At 46.6% G+C, this 12,712-nt stretch overlaps 1 protein-coding gene across 1 annotated transcript in view; it reads right to left on the bottom strand.

Moving 5' to 3' along the window:
- Window positions 1–12,712, bottom strand: part of GBE1 (1,4-alpha-glucan branching enzyme 1) — a 212,320-nt gene that overhangs the window by 74,276 nt on the left and 125,332 nt on the right. The window contains exon 9 of the mRNA XM_073668212.1: window positions 2,760–2,875. Coding sequence (XP_073524313.1) covers window positions 2,760–2,875 — 116 coding nt within the window. The remainder of the gene's footprint in view (window positions 1–2,759; window positions 2,876–12,712) is intronic.

The following is a 12,712-nucleotide window of genomic DNA, read 5'->3' as shown; positions in this document are numbered from 1 at the left end:
ATAATTCAGCCTACTTCACCTTTTCTCCTGACTCCAACAAGAGTTTTGGTGGTCTTTAAGAGAGCAGCTGCCTCCTTCCTCTGGAAGCAGCACATCTCCCACAGAACACAAAGATCGGCAGTCGGAAATCTGACGTGCCAGAGCCTTCTTTCCCCTGACATCATCTATCAGGGAAGATTCAGGAAATTCTAATACACATTGGACTGTTGACGAATTCTCCAGATATCAGTGGTTTAAGCCGACAGTAATCTAATGCATGTGAGGGCCTTAACTCTAAGATGTATACTCATTCAGAAAATCCCTTGACATAACAGGTGTGTACAGTAGAAATGATCAATACAAATTTGCAAGACCCTAGTCCAGCAGTCACATTGGTCCTGGTCTAGCCATGGACGACCACAGTCCTGCAAAATTCCTATCTGCCAGCATCTCCAGCAACTCTTCTGATTCGTAAGCCAGCCGTCATCACTGTGGCACGAAGCCCACATGATGTAGCACTGTGTCTATTAATCAAAAGTGGCACCGGGGATGCCGGTAGATAGGGGGAGGTTAGAAACTGCTTTGAACTGGTGACCACAGTCTACTGATGTGAGTGCTGGACCAGGATCCTCCAAATCTTTTTGATCATTTCTAGAGTAAAGCTAAGAAATCCTCTCAAATGTGAAAAAGCAAAGAACTACTAATGAGCACTGGCTCTCCTCTATAGTATACTTGAGTTGTATATGTATTTTGTGGATGGCCATTGAGGTCGTTAAAGAGAAATGACTGACTGGCCGTGACCTACCCTGGTGAAATCAGCTGTTTGCCTTTGGATAACTCAATACTAGCTCACATGCAATGGGGGCCGTGATGAGACAACCAATTTATGAATTACCTACAAGGAAAAGGTTTGTAAACAAACCCAAAGCATGCCCAATAATAACTATCAGGGTTTCCCAAATTGTGGTGTGTAAAAAGGCAGCAAAGACAATAGCAAAGTAGGGTCTTATCTTAGAAGAAATGTTGTGAAAGGGATGAGGTAAATTGCTCACCTGGTTTAGGTGATGCATCCACGGCCACGTTTACAATGCATCCACGGCCACAGCACACCCACAACCACAGCGCACCCACAGCCACAATGCATCCAGAGCCACAGCCACAATGCATCCAGAGCCACAGCCACAATGCATCCACAGCCACAGCCACAATGCATCCACAGCCACAATGCATCCACAGCCACAATGCATCCACAGCCACAATGCATCCACAGCCACAGCGCATCCACAGCCACAGCGCATCCACAGCCACAATGCATCCACAGCCACAATGCATCCACAGCCACAATGCATCCACAACCACAGCCACAATGCATCCACAACCACAGCCACAATGCATCCACAGCCACAATGCATCCACAGCCACAATGCATCCACAACCACAATGCATCCACAACCACAATGCATCCACAACCACAATGCATCCACAACCACAACCACAATGCATCCACAACCACAGCGACAATGCATCCACAACCACAGCGACAATGCATCCACAACCACAGCGACAATGCATCCACAACCAGAGCGACAATGCATCCACAACCAGAGCGACAATGCATCCACAACCAGAGCGACAATGCATCCACAACCAGAGCGACAATGCATCCACAACCAGAGCCACAATGCATCCACAACCAGAGCCACAATGCATCCACAACCACAGCCACAATGCATCCACAACCACAGCCACAATGCATCCACAACCACAGCCACAATGCATCCACAACCACAGCCACAATGCATCCACAACCACAGCCACAATGCATCCACAACCACAGCCACAATGCATCCACAACCACAGCCACAATGCATCCACAACCACACATGATGCTTGACAAAGGCTGCCACAGACCCACAAGAAGGAGATGAATGCGAAGGAAAAAAAAATGGGTTAAATCCTGCGGTTCCAGATGAAGCGTCGTACATGGGTGGAGGCAGAAACTTGATTGGAGTACGAATGTAGTTTAAATGAGGTTTAAAACTACATTCATACTCCAAGTTTCTGGTTCCATCCATCTACGACTCTCCATCTGGAAGCGCAAGATTTAACCTTTTTCCAGAGCAGAGTGTCCCAAAAAACAGTGGCTACCAGAACATCCACACAAGGTACCAACCAAAGTTTTTACCAAACTATATGTAATGTATGCCTTAACTGATCTCTTCCTCTACTATGACATAAGGACCTTTCTATAATTTAGTCTGCAGGCAGATATACAATTTGTAGAAAACAAATTACCCATGAAGAGAGCACAACGTTATTTGGTCTCAAGTTAAAATAAGAATTTACTATATTAACAATTTTCTACTAAGGCAATGTAACAATATACAGTACCTTTTAATGGAAATTTTCGAGTAGAAACTAGACATGTTAGTCATAAGTGGCTATGGGCATTTTAATATTGAGACAACGCTGTACAATTCAGTTATGAGCTTTACCAAGTAGCAGCACGGCCAGAATATGTAACATGGAGCGCGATTCCAACATCTCAACGTATTACAGACATTTTAATTTACAGTTAAGTCAGTATGGACATCACAACTAAGAGCGAGCCCCTAAGAACTCCTGAAACTGAAGTAAGAGGGGCCGCAGAAATCCTTAACAATTGCCCACTGTCTTTCTACGGTGAAATATACATTGCTTCGGTTTGGGCAGTATATACTTCCTCTTAAGTTCCCTTTAACTTATAAAATGAGCAAAACAACTCCAAGAAATATACTTACCTATTCCGTGGTGATGGTAAAGCATCGATGTGACACCATCAAAACGAAAACCGTCAAAGCCATACTCGTCAATCCACCATCTCAAATTGGAGAGCAAGAATCTTAACACCTCCCAGCTTTAAGAAAAAAAAATGTACAAATATTTTAGCAAAATTAATTTGTTTGGTTACACAATAAGGAAGTTTTAGAATAGTATTGAAATTGTACCTAAAAGGAAAATATTTGCCATACAAAGATTGCCAATTCATCCAGAATATTTTTACAATAGAAAAGAAGGATAAATGTATCTACTCCCATACACATTACATGGTATCTAGCGTTGAGAGAGTATGAATTGTTAACCCCTTTGCGGAGTGCTCGGTGTCGATGAAAGTGTCGCCGCGGCTGCATGTGTCATATATGTCATACGCCTGACACATGACACAGGCGTATGACAGATGTGACACATGCAACTGGGGCGACACTTTCATCGATGCCGAGCACGCCGCAAATACTCTGCGAGCAACCGAGCGTGCTCGCCGAAGGGGTTAACAATTCATACTCTCTCAACGCTAGATACCATGTAATGTGTATGGGAGTAGATACATTTATCCTTCTTTTCTAGCATGCTCGCCGAAGGGGTTAACAATTCATACTCTCCCAACACTATTGGTAATCCAGTTTCTACCAACTTTAGCCTAATGTATAAGACCACCTTAAAATTAAGAACAGCAATCACTGCGAATATCTAAAAGTTGTTAAAACAATGGGCGCTATGCCAACAAAAAGTATCTTATTGGAATAAGTGCGGAAATAAACTCAGAAAAAATGTGCATAAAATGAGTATTGCAATTTTATACATTAAAAGGGAGGGGAGTTTGCCCTCAGGATTTCATCCCTCTCCAAATCTGTATGTGTATGGAGCACTTTCAAAGACAAGTCCAGCAATATAATTACATGTCCGGTTCCTTCATCCATCAATGAGAAATCAGCATTTGAATTGATATGCAAATGAGGCTGAAGAGGTATTTGTAGATCTGAAGCCTTTGTCACTCCAGCTCTATTCTCTGCTCAGTGCCTTCTCCTCCTGCTTGACTGATAGCCTCTATGCTGTGAGACTTCACACAAAAAAGCAGCCAGTCAAGCAAAAGGAGGAGGTGGTGGGCGAGAAACAGAGCTAGTGTGACAGAGGCTTCAGATCTACAATAGCCCTTCAGCCTCATTTGCATATCAATGCAAAAGCAGATTTCACAGTAAAGGAGATAAGGACTGGTCATGTAAAGGTATTGCTGGACTTGTCATTGACCAAGCTACAGGTGCAGATAAATAGTTTGGGCTGTGAAAACATACTGACAGTTTCCCATTAACAGCATATAAATAGGACGGGCCCGGTGAGTGCTTAGCATTTCTTGCAACCTCACCATTTAGGAGAAAAGGTTCTGGGACACACTTTCTTTAATTCAGAATGGCCACTTTACCCACTGAAATCAACGGAGACTCTACTTCGCTCGCATATGGGTCTGTTCAGTTAGGTACATGGCTGTAGTGGAAATGGCTGATCATGGAACTCATCCACAGCGACCACCTTAGTCTTCCAGTAAACATTTTTTTTCCTTCAGTCAAAAGACTTAGGCTAAGTTCACATGATGTGCTGTTACTCTGTTTTCGCGGCGGTTTTCCCGCCGTGGAAAAACTGCGAAAACGCTTGTAATAGGTCTGACAGGTATCTGGATGTGCGAATCCGGATGTGCTGTGCACATGATGCGGAAATTTCTGCTTCGGATTCGCATTGCAGTAAAAAACACAGCATGACCATTGCTTGGGCGTTTCCGCCGCAAATTCGCGCCCATTGACTTGCACTGAATCTCAGCAAAAGCACAGATATAATATCTATACCTGCGGATATACTGCGTTTCAATGAAAGTCAATGGGAGCGGAAACGCGCTGCGGGTGGTACCGTGATCGGAAGAGGAGGACTACAAATACTCTCATTCAACCACCGCTCTTACTGATAACAGCGAGAGCGGCGTGGATGGGAGGAGCAGAAGTCTGCTCTGCCCAGCCCGCGTGCCCGCTGTCAAAAAAAGAAAAAAAAAGTAAAAATAAAAAAATAAACCTTATACTCGCCTGTCTGGCGGCCCCAGGTGTCCTCCTGGTCCCCGGCGATGCCGTCTCCCCAGCGGCCAGCGGTATACTGCGGGGAGCAGGCTCGCTCCCCGCAGTGTACCAAGCTGCCAGGACCTGATCAGTTGATGGTCACGTGAACATCAGCTGATGGTCGTGTGACCGATCAGCTGATGCTCACCTGACAATGGGAGCTTTCGCAAGAATGTTCCCCGGGTGGTAATCTTACCGGGGCTGATCAGCTGATCAACCCCAATGACCTCCTGCAGCATGTATACTTATAGGAGTGATTTTATACCCGTCAGTATACAGTGCTGTCCTCTACAGCAGTGATGACTGATGTCACTGCGGTAGAAGTGACCCGAATCGTCGTGGGACAATCGTTGGCGGAACGTGAACTATGTCGTTGATGGAGGACAGGTGAGGAATATGGTTTCTTATTTTACGATTTTTTTTTTCAGAAGTTTGATGGCTACGCGGACTGAGTAATAGAAAAAAATTGTATAACCATGTGTTTTTTATTTCATTTATATACTTTATTCATTCTGGCTGTGTCTTTTATTGAAAAGGCAGCGACCATTTTACTACGCGAATAGTAATAGGGGTGTCTTATAGACGCCCTCCATTACTAACCTGGGCTTCAAGTCAGCCGCCAATACAAGGCTGACATGAACCCCAACCCCATTACCCCACTCGCAACCGCTACAGGGCAGTGGGAAGAGCGGAGGCTAAGTGCCAGATTTAGCACATCTTATGGATGCGCCATTTCTGGGACTGCTGAGGGGTGATATTAATACCCACGGAGGGGGCTAGTATCCATGACCCCTTCCCTGGCTATAAATATCAGCCCGCAGCTATTTAGTTTAGCCTTTGCTGGTTAGATTTTATAGGGGGGGCCCACATCAATTTTTTTCCGGGATCCCCCTGTAATCTAGCCAGTAAAGGCTAAGCAAACAGCTGTGGGCTGATATTAAGAGCCAGGGAACATTGTTGGCTAATGGTCCCTTCCTCGGCTACTAATATTAGCCCCCAGTGGTCGGCTTTCCCACTGCTAGTTATAAAAATGACGTGGGAGCTCAAGCTATTTTGCTTTTTTTATTTTTTATTTTAGGCTCTGTGCCCACGATCCAGATGTAGAAGCACTTTGGACGCATATTTTTTGCTGCGTCCAAAACGTTGCATTCTATTGAATGCAGGTAAATCCACACGTGTTCACTCAACCATGTGTATTTACCACATTCTATACATTCTAGTGGTCAAATTTCTGTTGCGGAGATTAGCAACTTCGCAAGAGAATTTGTCATGCTGCGGTCCTGAAAGATGCGCTGCATGTCAGTGTCCACGGGAGATCCGCAGCCTCTGATGCACGCATAGTGGACATGGGATTTCTAGAGATTCCATCCACTATACGGTAACATCTGGGCACTGCGGGTTTGACGCGGCTCCTGACCATGGCCACGTACCCAAACTCTACCGCAGCATGTCAATTTCTGAAGTGAACGCGCTAGTCTCCGCTGCAGATTTTGACCGATTGAAGTGTCATTATATGCCTTGGATTCACATGTACCGACAACAAAAGTGCGGCATTAGAACACCACGTTTTGGACGCAACGAAAATGTGCTGCATCCAAAGCGCTGCTGAGTGCTGATCGGGGGGACGTAGTGGCTAACGAACCAGCTGTGAGATGTTATTTAATGGCCAGGGACCGTGTTTGCAAATGGCACCTTCCCAGACTCAAAATACCAGCTCACAGAAGCCACATAAATTACATGAATAGAAATGCTAATGAAGATTGGGTGAATGGGAATAGCTGACACCCAGCTCTTTTGTTTGGTGATGACAAGGTGTCAGACCATTTCATGACCAAAACTAATTAAAGTAAAAGTAAAGTAAAGAGTTAAATAAACAAACAGAGCAAACACTATTTGAAATACAACAGACACATTCTATAAATATTCAAATTAACCAATATACTCACCCCAGTTCTGATTAAGGCCCTTGCACATCATAGATAACAGAAAGTCAAATATTCGTTCAGCCAACAGATTTCTTACCTGAACAATAGTGGTGTCGAGAAAACACTATGCTTCAATACCATATAGCTGTATAAATGGTAAACATGGTACTTGGATACCGAAGCAAAATCAAAGTAAAAAAAAAGTGATTTTAGCATCCAATTATTATCAACTTTCTTTATTACAGCATCACAAATACAGAAACAGGAGTCAAGCTGACAAAGAACCAGATCTATACTAAGGGTCAAAACATTGTTGCAGTTTCTATATTTGTGATGCCATTATATAGAACATGGCTCAATGGTTAGCGCTGCTAGTCTGTAGGACTGGGGTCCTGGGTTCAAATTCCACCAAGGACAACATCTGCAAGGAGTTTGTATGTTCTCCCCGTGTTTGCGTGGGTTTACTCTGGGTTCACTGGTTTCCTCCCACATTCGATAGACATACTTATAGGGTATTTAGATTGTGAGCCCCAATGGGGGGCAGGGATAATAAAGTATGTAAAGAGCTGTGGAATAGGAGGGTGCCAAATAAGTTTATACGCAAGTATATATTTTTTATACACCTGGACTGAAAATTGAACATTTTTTTCCAAGATAATTGAGATTCTAATGTATCTGCCAAATATATGACAAAAGGACACCTATTTGGAAAATGTATATCCATTAAAGGAAATCTGTCAACCCCCTGGGACCCATCAGACCTCTAATATGGACATACAGGTGATAGGAATGTGAATCTAGCCTTGCCTGAATGTCCCATATTAGAGGTATTCTTGCTTTGTAATAGCTTTCTATTAAATTAGTTTTGGCAAGCTTCGCGTCCGAAGGACGAGAAGAAACCCCGCCTATTAGCTTCATTTCCATAACCCCCCCCCCCCCGCCAGCCCTGCACATCACACATCACAAGACCCTGTGACATGCAGTTCCCGGCCGGTTCCCGCGCCTGTGCAATTTACCCTGTACGGACGGCACTCTTCTTCCTGCAGTCTGTGTAGTCTTGTGGAGCAGCAAACTTGTACGCAGGCGGCGGGAAGGCAGAGTGACTCACCGGCGCCTGCGCACAAGTTTCCTGCTCCACAAGGCTACACAGACGGCAGGAAGAAGAGCACCTTCCGTACAGGGTAAATTGCGCAGGCGCGGGATCCGGCCGGAAACTGCACATCACAGGGTCCTGTGACGTGCAGGTGAGGGGAGGAATATGGAAATGAAGCTATAGGCAGGGATTTCTTGGCATCCCCCGGACGCAAAGCTTGCCAAAAGTAATTTAATAAAAAGCAATTACAAAGAAAGTAGACCTCTAATATGGGACATACAGGTAAGTATAGATTCACATTTTTATCACCTGTATGCCCATATTAGAGGTCTGATAGGTCCCAAGGGGGTGACAGATTCCCTTTAATGTTTAGGGTTATGTCACTATGTGAGTTGGGAGAATTTGCAGCCATGAATGAAATGGAAAATAATACATTTAATATAAATATACCAGTGCCTTCAGACAACTTGGTCATATTTGATAATTTACTAAATACATGTGTAGTAATTGTTAAACAGATGTTCATGAAGCCGATAAGGAATTTAGACTGTAAGCCTCATGGGGGACAGTGATGGCAATGTATGTAAAGCACTGCGGGATATGAGGGTGCCAAATAAGCAAAGCATAATAAAAGTTGATCACTATTGGATGCTTAAGTCACTTACTTCGCCATCTCACTTCAAATACAGGAAGGCGCTGCTTGGCCAAGCGATGTTGTACAGTCTATAAGAGAGCCGCAGCCAGACTCTTCCAGCTATAGCTTAACTGCCAACAGAACGAATGGATAAGCCAGGTCCGGATTGCTAATCTGGCCCACCGGGCACTTTCCCGGTGGGCCGCGGTTTGGCAGTGCTTGCGGGGCCGCCAGCCAGTTTTTACAGCTGCCAGCCCATTTAATTTTCCAGGAGCCTGCCCTGCTGGCTTGGCATCAAAGGGGGTAGGGCACACGCAGCATTCACCATTTGAACACTGCGACGCTTGTGTGGCTGGAGCGGGCGGAAACGCTCTGACACTGCTATGTGTCCGCACTTTTGTGAGCAGAGAGCGTGCGCTCTGCTCTCCCGCCCTTAGCCCTAACAACGTGGCCCTAGCAACGCTGCAGCAGGGTACAAGGTAGGTACAGTACTGTGTGGGGCCATCATACCAAGGGTGTCATATGTGGGGGCCATTATATGTGGGTACTGTAACATCCCTGGCGGAGTGCTGGCATGGCTTACCATCTCCCACCATGCAAGACCGCCAACTTACCTACCAGTCCAGGCTGCGCACTATGCTCCTCTGCTTGCTGTGTGCTGGTCTCTTGTCTGCTGGCTTAGGGCAGCGGCATTGGAACTTCCTGATTCTTAAAGTTAGTGTGCGCAGTCCTAATGCGTCCCCAGCCTATTGCTGTGAGTCACTAGATACTTAAACCTCCTCCACCCAGTGGGAGGTGCCTGAGCAACACTTTCTTACAGTGTGTTCTGTGCAACCGAGTTGCCAGGTCCTGTCCTGAATCTTGTCCGTTTCCGCCACCCTGGGTGCTGAATTCCCAGGCTCGTTCCTGTATCTCGTTCCTGTCTAAACTGTGTCCTAGTCTGTTACCTGTTTGTCTCTATGTCTGATCCTTCCCTTTTCCTGCAGTGTCTGAACTCCTACTCATTTTCTCTGTACTTCTGTTAGTGAGTGGACGCAAATCTCACAATTTCATAGCAAGTACCTTGTGTGTATCTGGTTCTGCTTGACCCGTTTCCCTGCCTCCGTATCTACCTCCTGTGTTCTGGCTATCTTCCTGTGTTTCCTGGTCCCCGTCTGTTCCATGTGAACAGAGCCCTATCCTGTCTGTCCGCACCTCCGGCCCGGCCCGGCTCCACCCGCCCGCCGCACCTCCGGCCCAACCCGGCCCCACCCGCCCGCCGCACCTCCGGCCCGGCTCCACCCGCCCGCCGCACCTCCGGCCCGGCCCAGCCCCACCCGCCCGCCGCACCTCCGGCCCGGCTCGGCCCGCCGCACCTCGCCTGTCTGCATACCAGCCGTGCCTGCCAGTACTCGCCTCTCTGCATACCAGCCGTGCCTGCCAGTACTCGCCTCTCTGCATACCAGCCGTGCCTGCCAGTACTCGCCTCTCTGCATACCAGCCGTGCCTGCCAGTACTCGCCTCTCTGCATACCAGCCGTGCCTGCCAGTACTCGCCTCTCTGCATACCAGCCGTGCCTGCCCGTTCCTGCATTCCCTGGTGTGGGTCAACAGCTGTGACCAGGGTCTAACCTGGAGTAGCATCTGGGCCACCTCCCACGTCCCTCCTCGGACCACGGAGTAGATTAAGCCGCCGTGCGTCCGTGGTCGGATCTGGCAAGGTCCCTAGTCACACCCCTCCAGGCACTGCTCGGTTCGTGGCCCAGTGAGACCACTAACCACGCTCACGCCAAACAGTCCAGGCGTGAGCGTAACAGGTACCATTATACCGTGGGGGCCATCACACTATGTGCAGGACTGTTGTACATGTGGGGCCATCATACTATGAGCAGGACTGTTATACATGTGGGGCCATCATACTGTGTGCAGGGCTGCATGTGGGACCCTCATACTGTGTGCAGGGCTGTATGTGGGACCCTCATACTGTGTGCAGGGCTGTATGTGGGACCCTCATACTGTGTGCAGGGCTGTATGTGGGACCCTCATACTGTGTGCAGGGCTGTATGTGGGACCATCATACTATGTGCAGGGCTATTAGGACTTTAGCTATGGGGCCCCATGATTTCTATATATGCCCCTGGTCGCCGTCTAATCTGCTCCAGATTAGCAGACATCCGCAGTGTGTTGTCATTCCTGCCACAATCAGCAGCAGTCTGGGTCACTGGGTGAGTTCATGTTCGCTCTCAGCCCAGAGACACATTTAGTACTGTAAATTTAAAAGGGTGGTCCACTGTTAACATTGATGACTTATCCTTAATATAGGGCATCAATGTCTGATGTGCGGCTGTGACACTCGGCACCCCCGCAGATCAGCTGTTCTCACAGCGCAATTATGGCACAGCACAGCTCCGCCTACAGTATAGTGGCCGCAGACGGGTACTGCACATTCGTTACCTATTCAAATCAATAAGAGGCGGATGTGCAGTACCCGCTTGTGGCCACTATACAGTAGGCGGAGCTGTTCAGTTCTGTTACTTAGCAGTTCCTACCGACACCGAGAACAGCTGATCTGCGGGGGATGCCAGATGTCGCACCAACACTGATCAGACATTCATGACCTGGAAGATAGGTCATCAGTGTTAAAGTAGTGCACAATCCCTTTAAATATTCATGTTTCCCTCCTCTGGACCATAACTGGCTTGTAGCTGACTTTTGGGGCTGATGAGGATTACATTTTCTCCTTACTAAAACCAGACAGTTCTCCAGCCAGTTTTGCACTAGGAGCTTATTTGTCCAAGAACATATGATTTCTAGAAGTGCTGGACAATCAGTCCCCATATAAATCTTCTTGGTCAAATAAGCTCCTGGTGCAAAATTGGCTGGAGGACTGGCCGTTTTTAGTAGAGGGACAACCCCTTTAATTTGTTCTTTGTGTGTTGATAACATTAAAGGCTCGTTCAGATCATTTATAGTAATGACAATGATCACACTCCGATCAGAGTTTGATCAGTGTCAGTTTACTGTGATCTGATTCTCTCGCACAATAGTATCGTATCACAGGTGCGGAGAAGTCAGAGCTGAATTTCCCCATCTCCTTCATTGTCTGGGTCCGCTTACATCAGACTGTACTTGAATGACGTCTGAGTGCAGTCCGATGTTTCAGACCTGTACGGGTGATCCCAATTCCAGAGCCACTCGCAGCTTGCTGCAAATTTCAGACTGATTTTGACTATAGAGAACAGAGCAGATCTGCACTGCCCATAGTTATAAGCATGGGGCCGAGAGCAATCTGATAAAACATTGGATAGCATTCAGCTGTTATACGCCAGTGTGAACAAGGCCTCACTGTGCCGAACACATTCTCATCTGCTTCCCTCAATAGAAAAGTAAGAGAATTGGATGAGAAGTGAGGAGAATGTGTTTGGCAGATGACTTGTAGTCACGTGACAACTGGCTGAACCACCTGGTAAAGCCAAATCCCAACAGGATTACACTATGTTAGTAGTCAGCGAGCTCCACTGGGTAAAAACACCCTTATAACTAGGAGGTAGGGTGGGCTGAATGTCTAAATTATAATTATTAGAATATGCACTGACCTTAGGTCCTCCTGCAGCTAGGGGCATACATAGAAGTCGTCCTAATTCCGGTTCCCCCTTTCAAAACCAAAAATTCTCAGTGGGGTCACGAGACATATGTGCAGTCACAGAATGGCGGATCTCCCAACTTTTAAAGACAGTCATCTTTCACTTATTGAACTCCCTTAGTGTTCTTACCCACAAACTGTACAGAAAAGGTTGTATAGAAAAGATATACTATTTGAAAACAGCGATTTGTATGTGGGCTGCTTTGGTTTATGTGCCAGGGCTGATTTTCAGTCCCAGTCCGGCCCTGGAATCAGCCAGTAGAAATCCAACAAGCCGTATTCAACTTTCTCCTCCGACTTAATCAGGAGAACATCGGAAGGCGTTCATAGACAGTCGGCCTCTGACTTTAGTCTAAGGCATTTGAGGGCCTTAAAGGGAATCTGTCAGCAGGTTTTTGCTACCTCATCTGAGAGCAGCCTGATGTAGACAAAGAGAAGCTGAAAACAACGATGTATCACTTAGTTTACTGGGTGCAGCCGTTCTAACATAATCAAAGCTTTTAGATTTAGCATGAAGCAAAGAGGAGAAAGCTAATCCTACCCA

This window comes from Phyllobates terribilis, unplaced genomic scaffold (genome assembly GCF_046119375.1).
Source record: "Phyllobates terribilis strain yellow unplaced genomic scaffold, ASM4611937v1 Scaffold_2__4_contigs__length_985480577, whole genome shotgun sequence".
NCBI classification, from domain to species: domain Eukaryota; kingdom Metazoa; phylum Chordata; class Amphibia; order Anura; family Dendrobatidae; genus Phyllobates; species Phyllobates terribilis.
The sequence above is the reverse complement of the archived record's forward strand: the minus strand, read 5'-3'. Positions and strand labels throughout refer to the sequence as shown.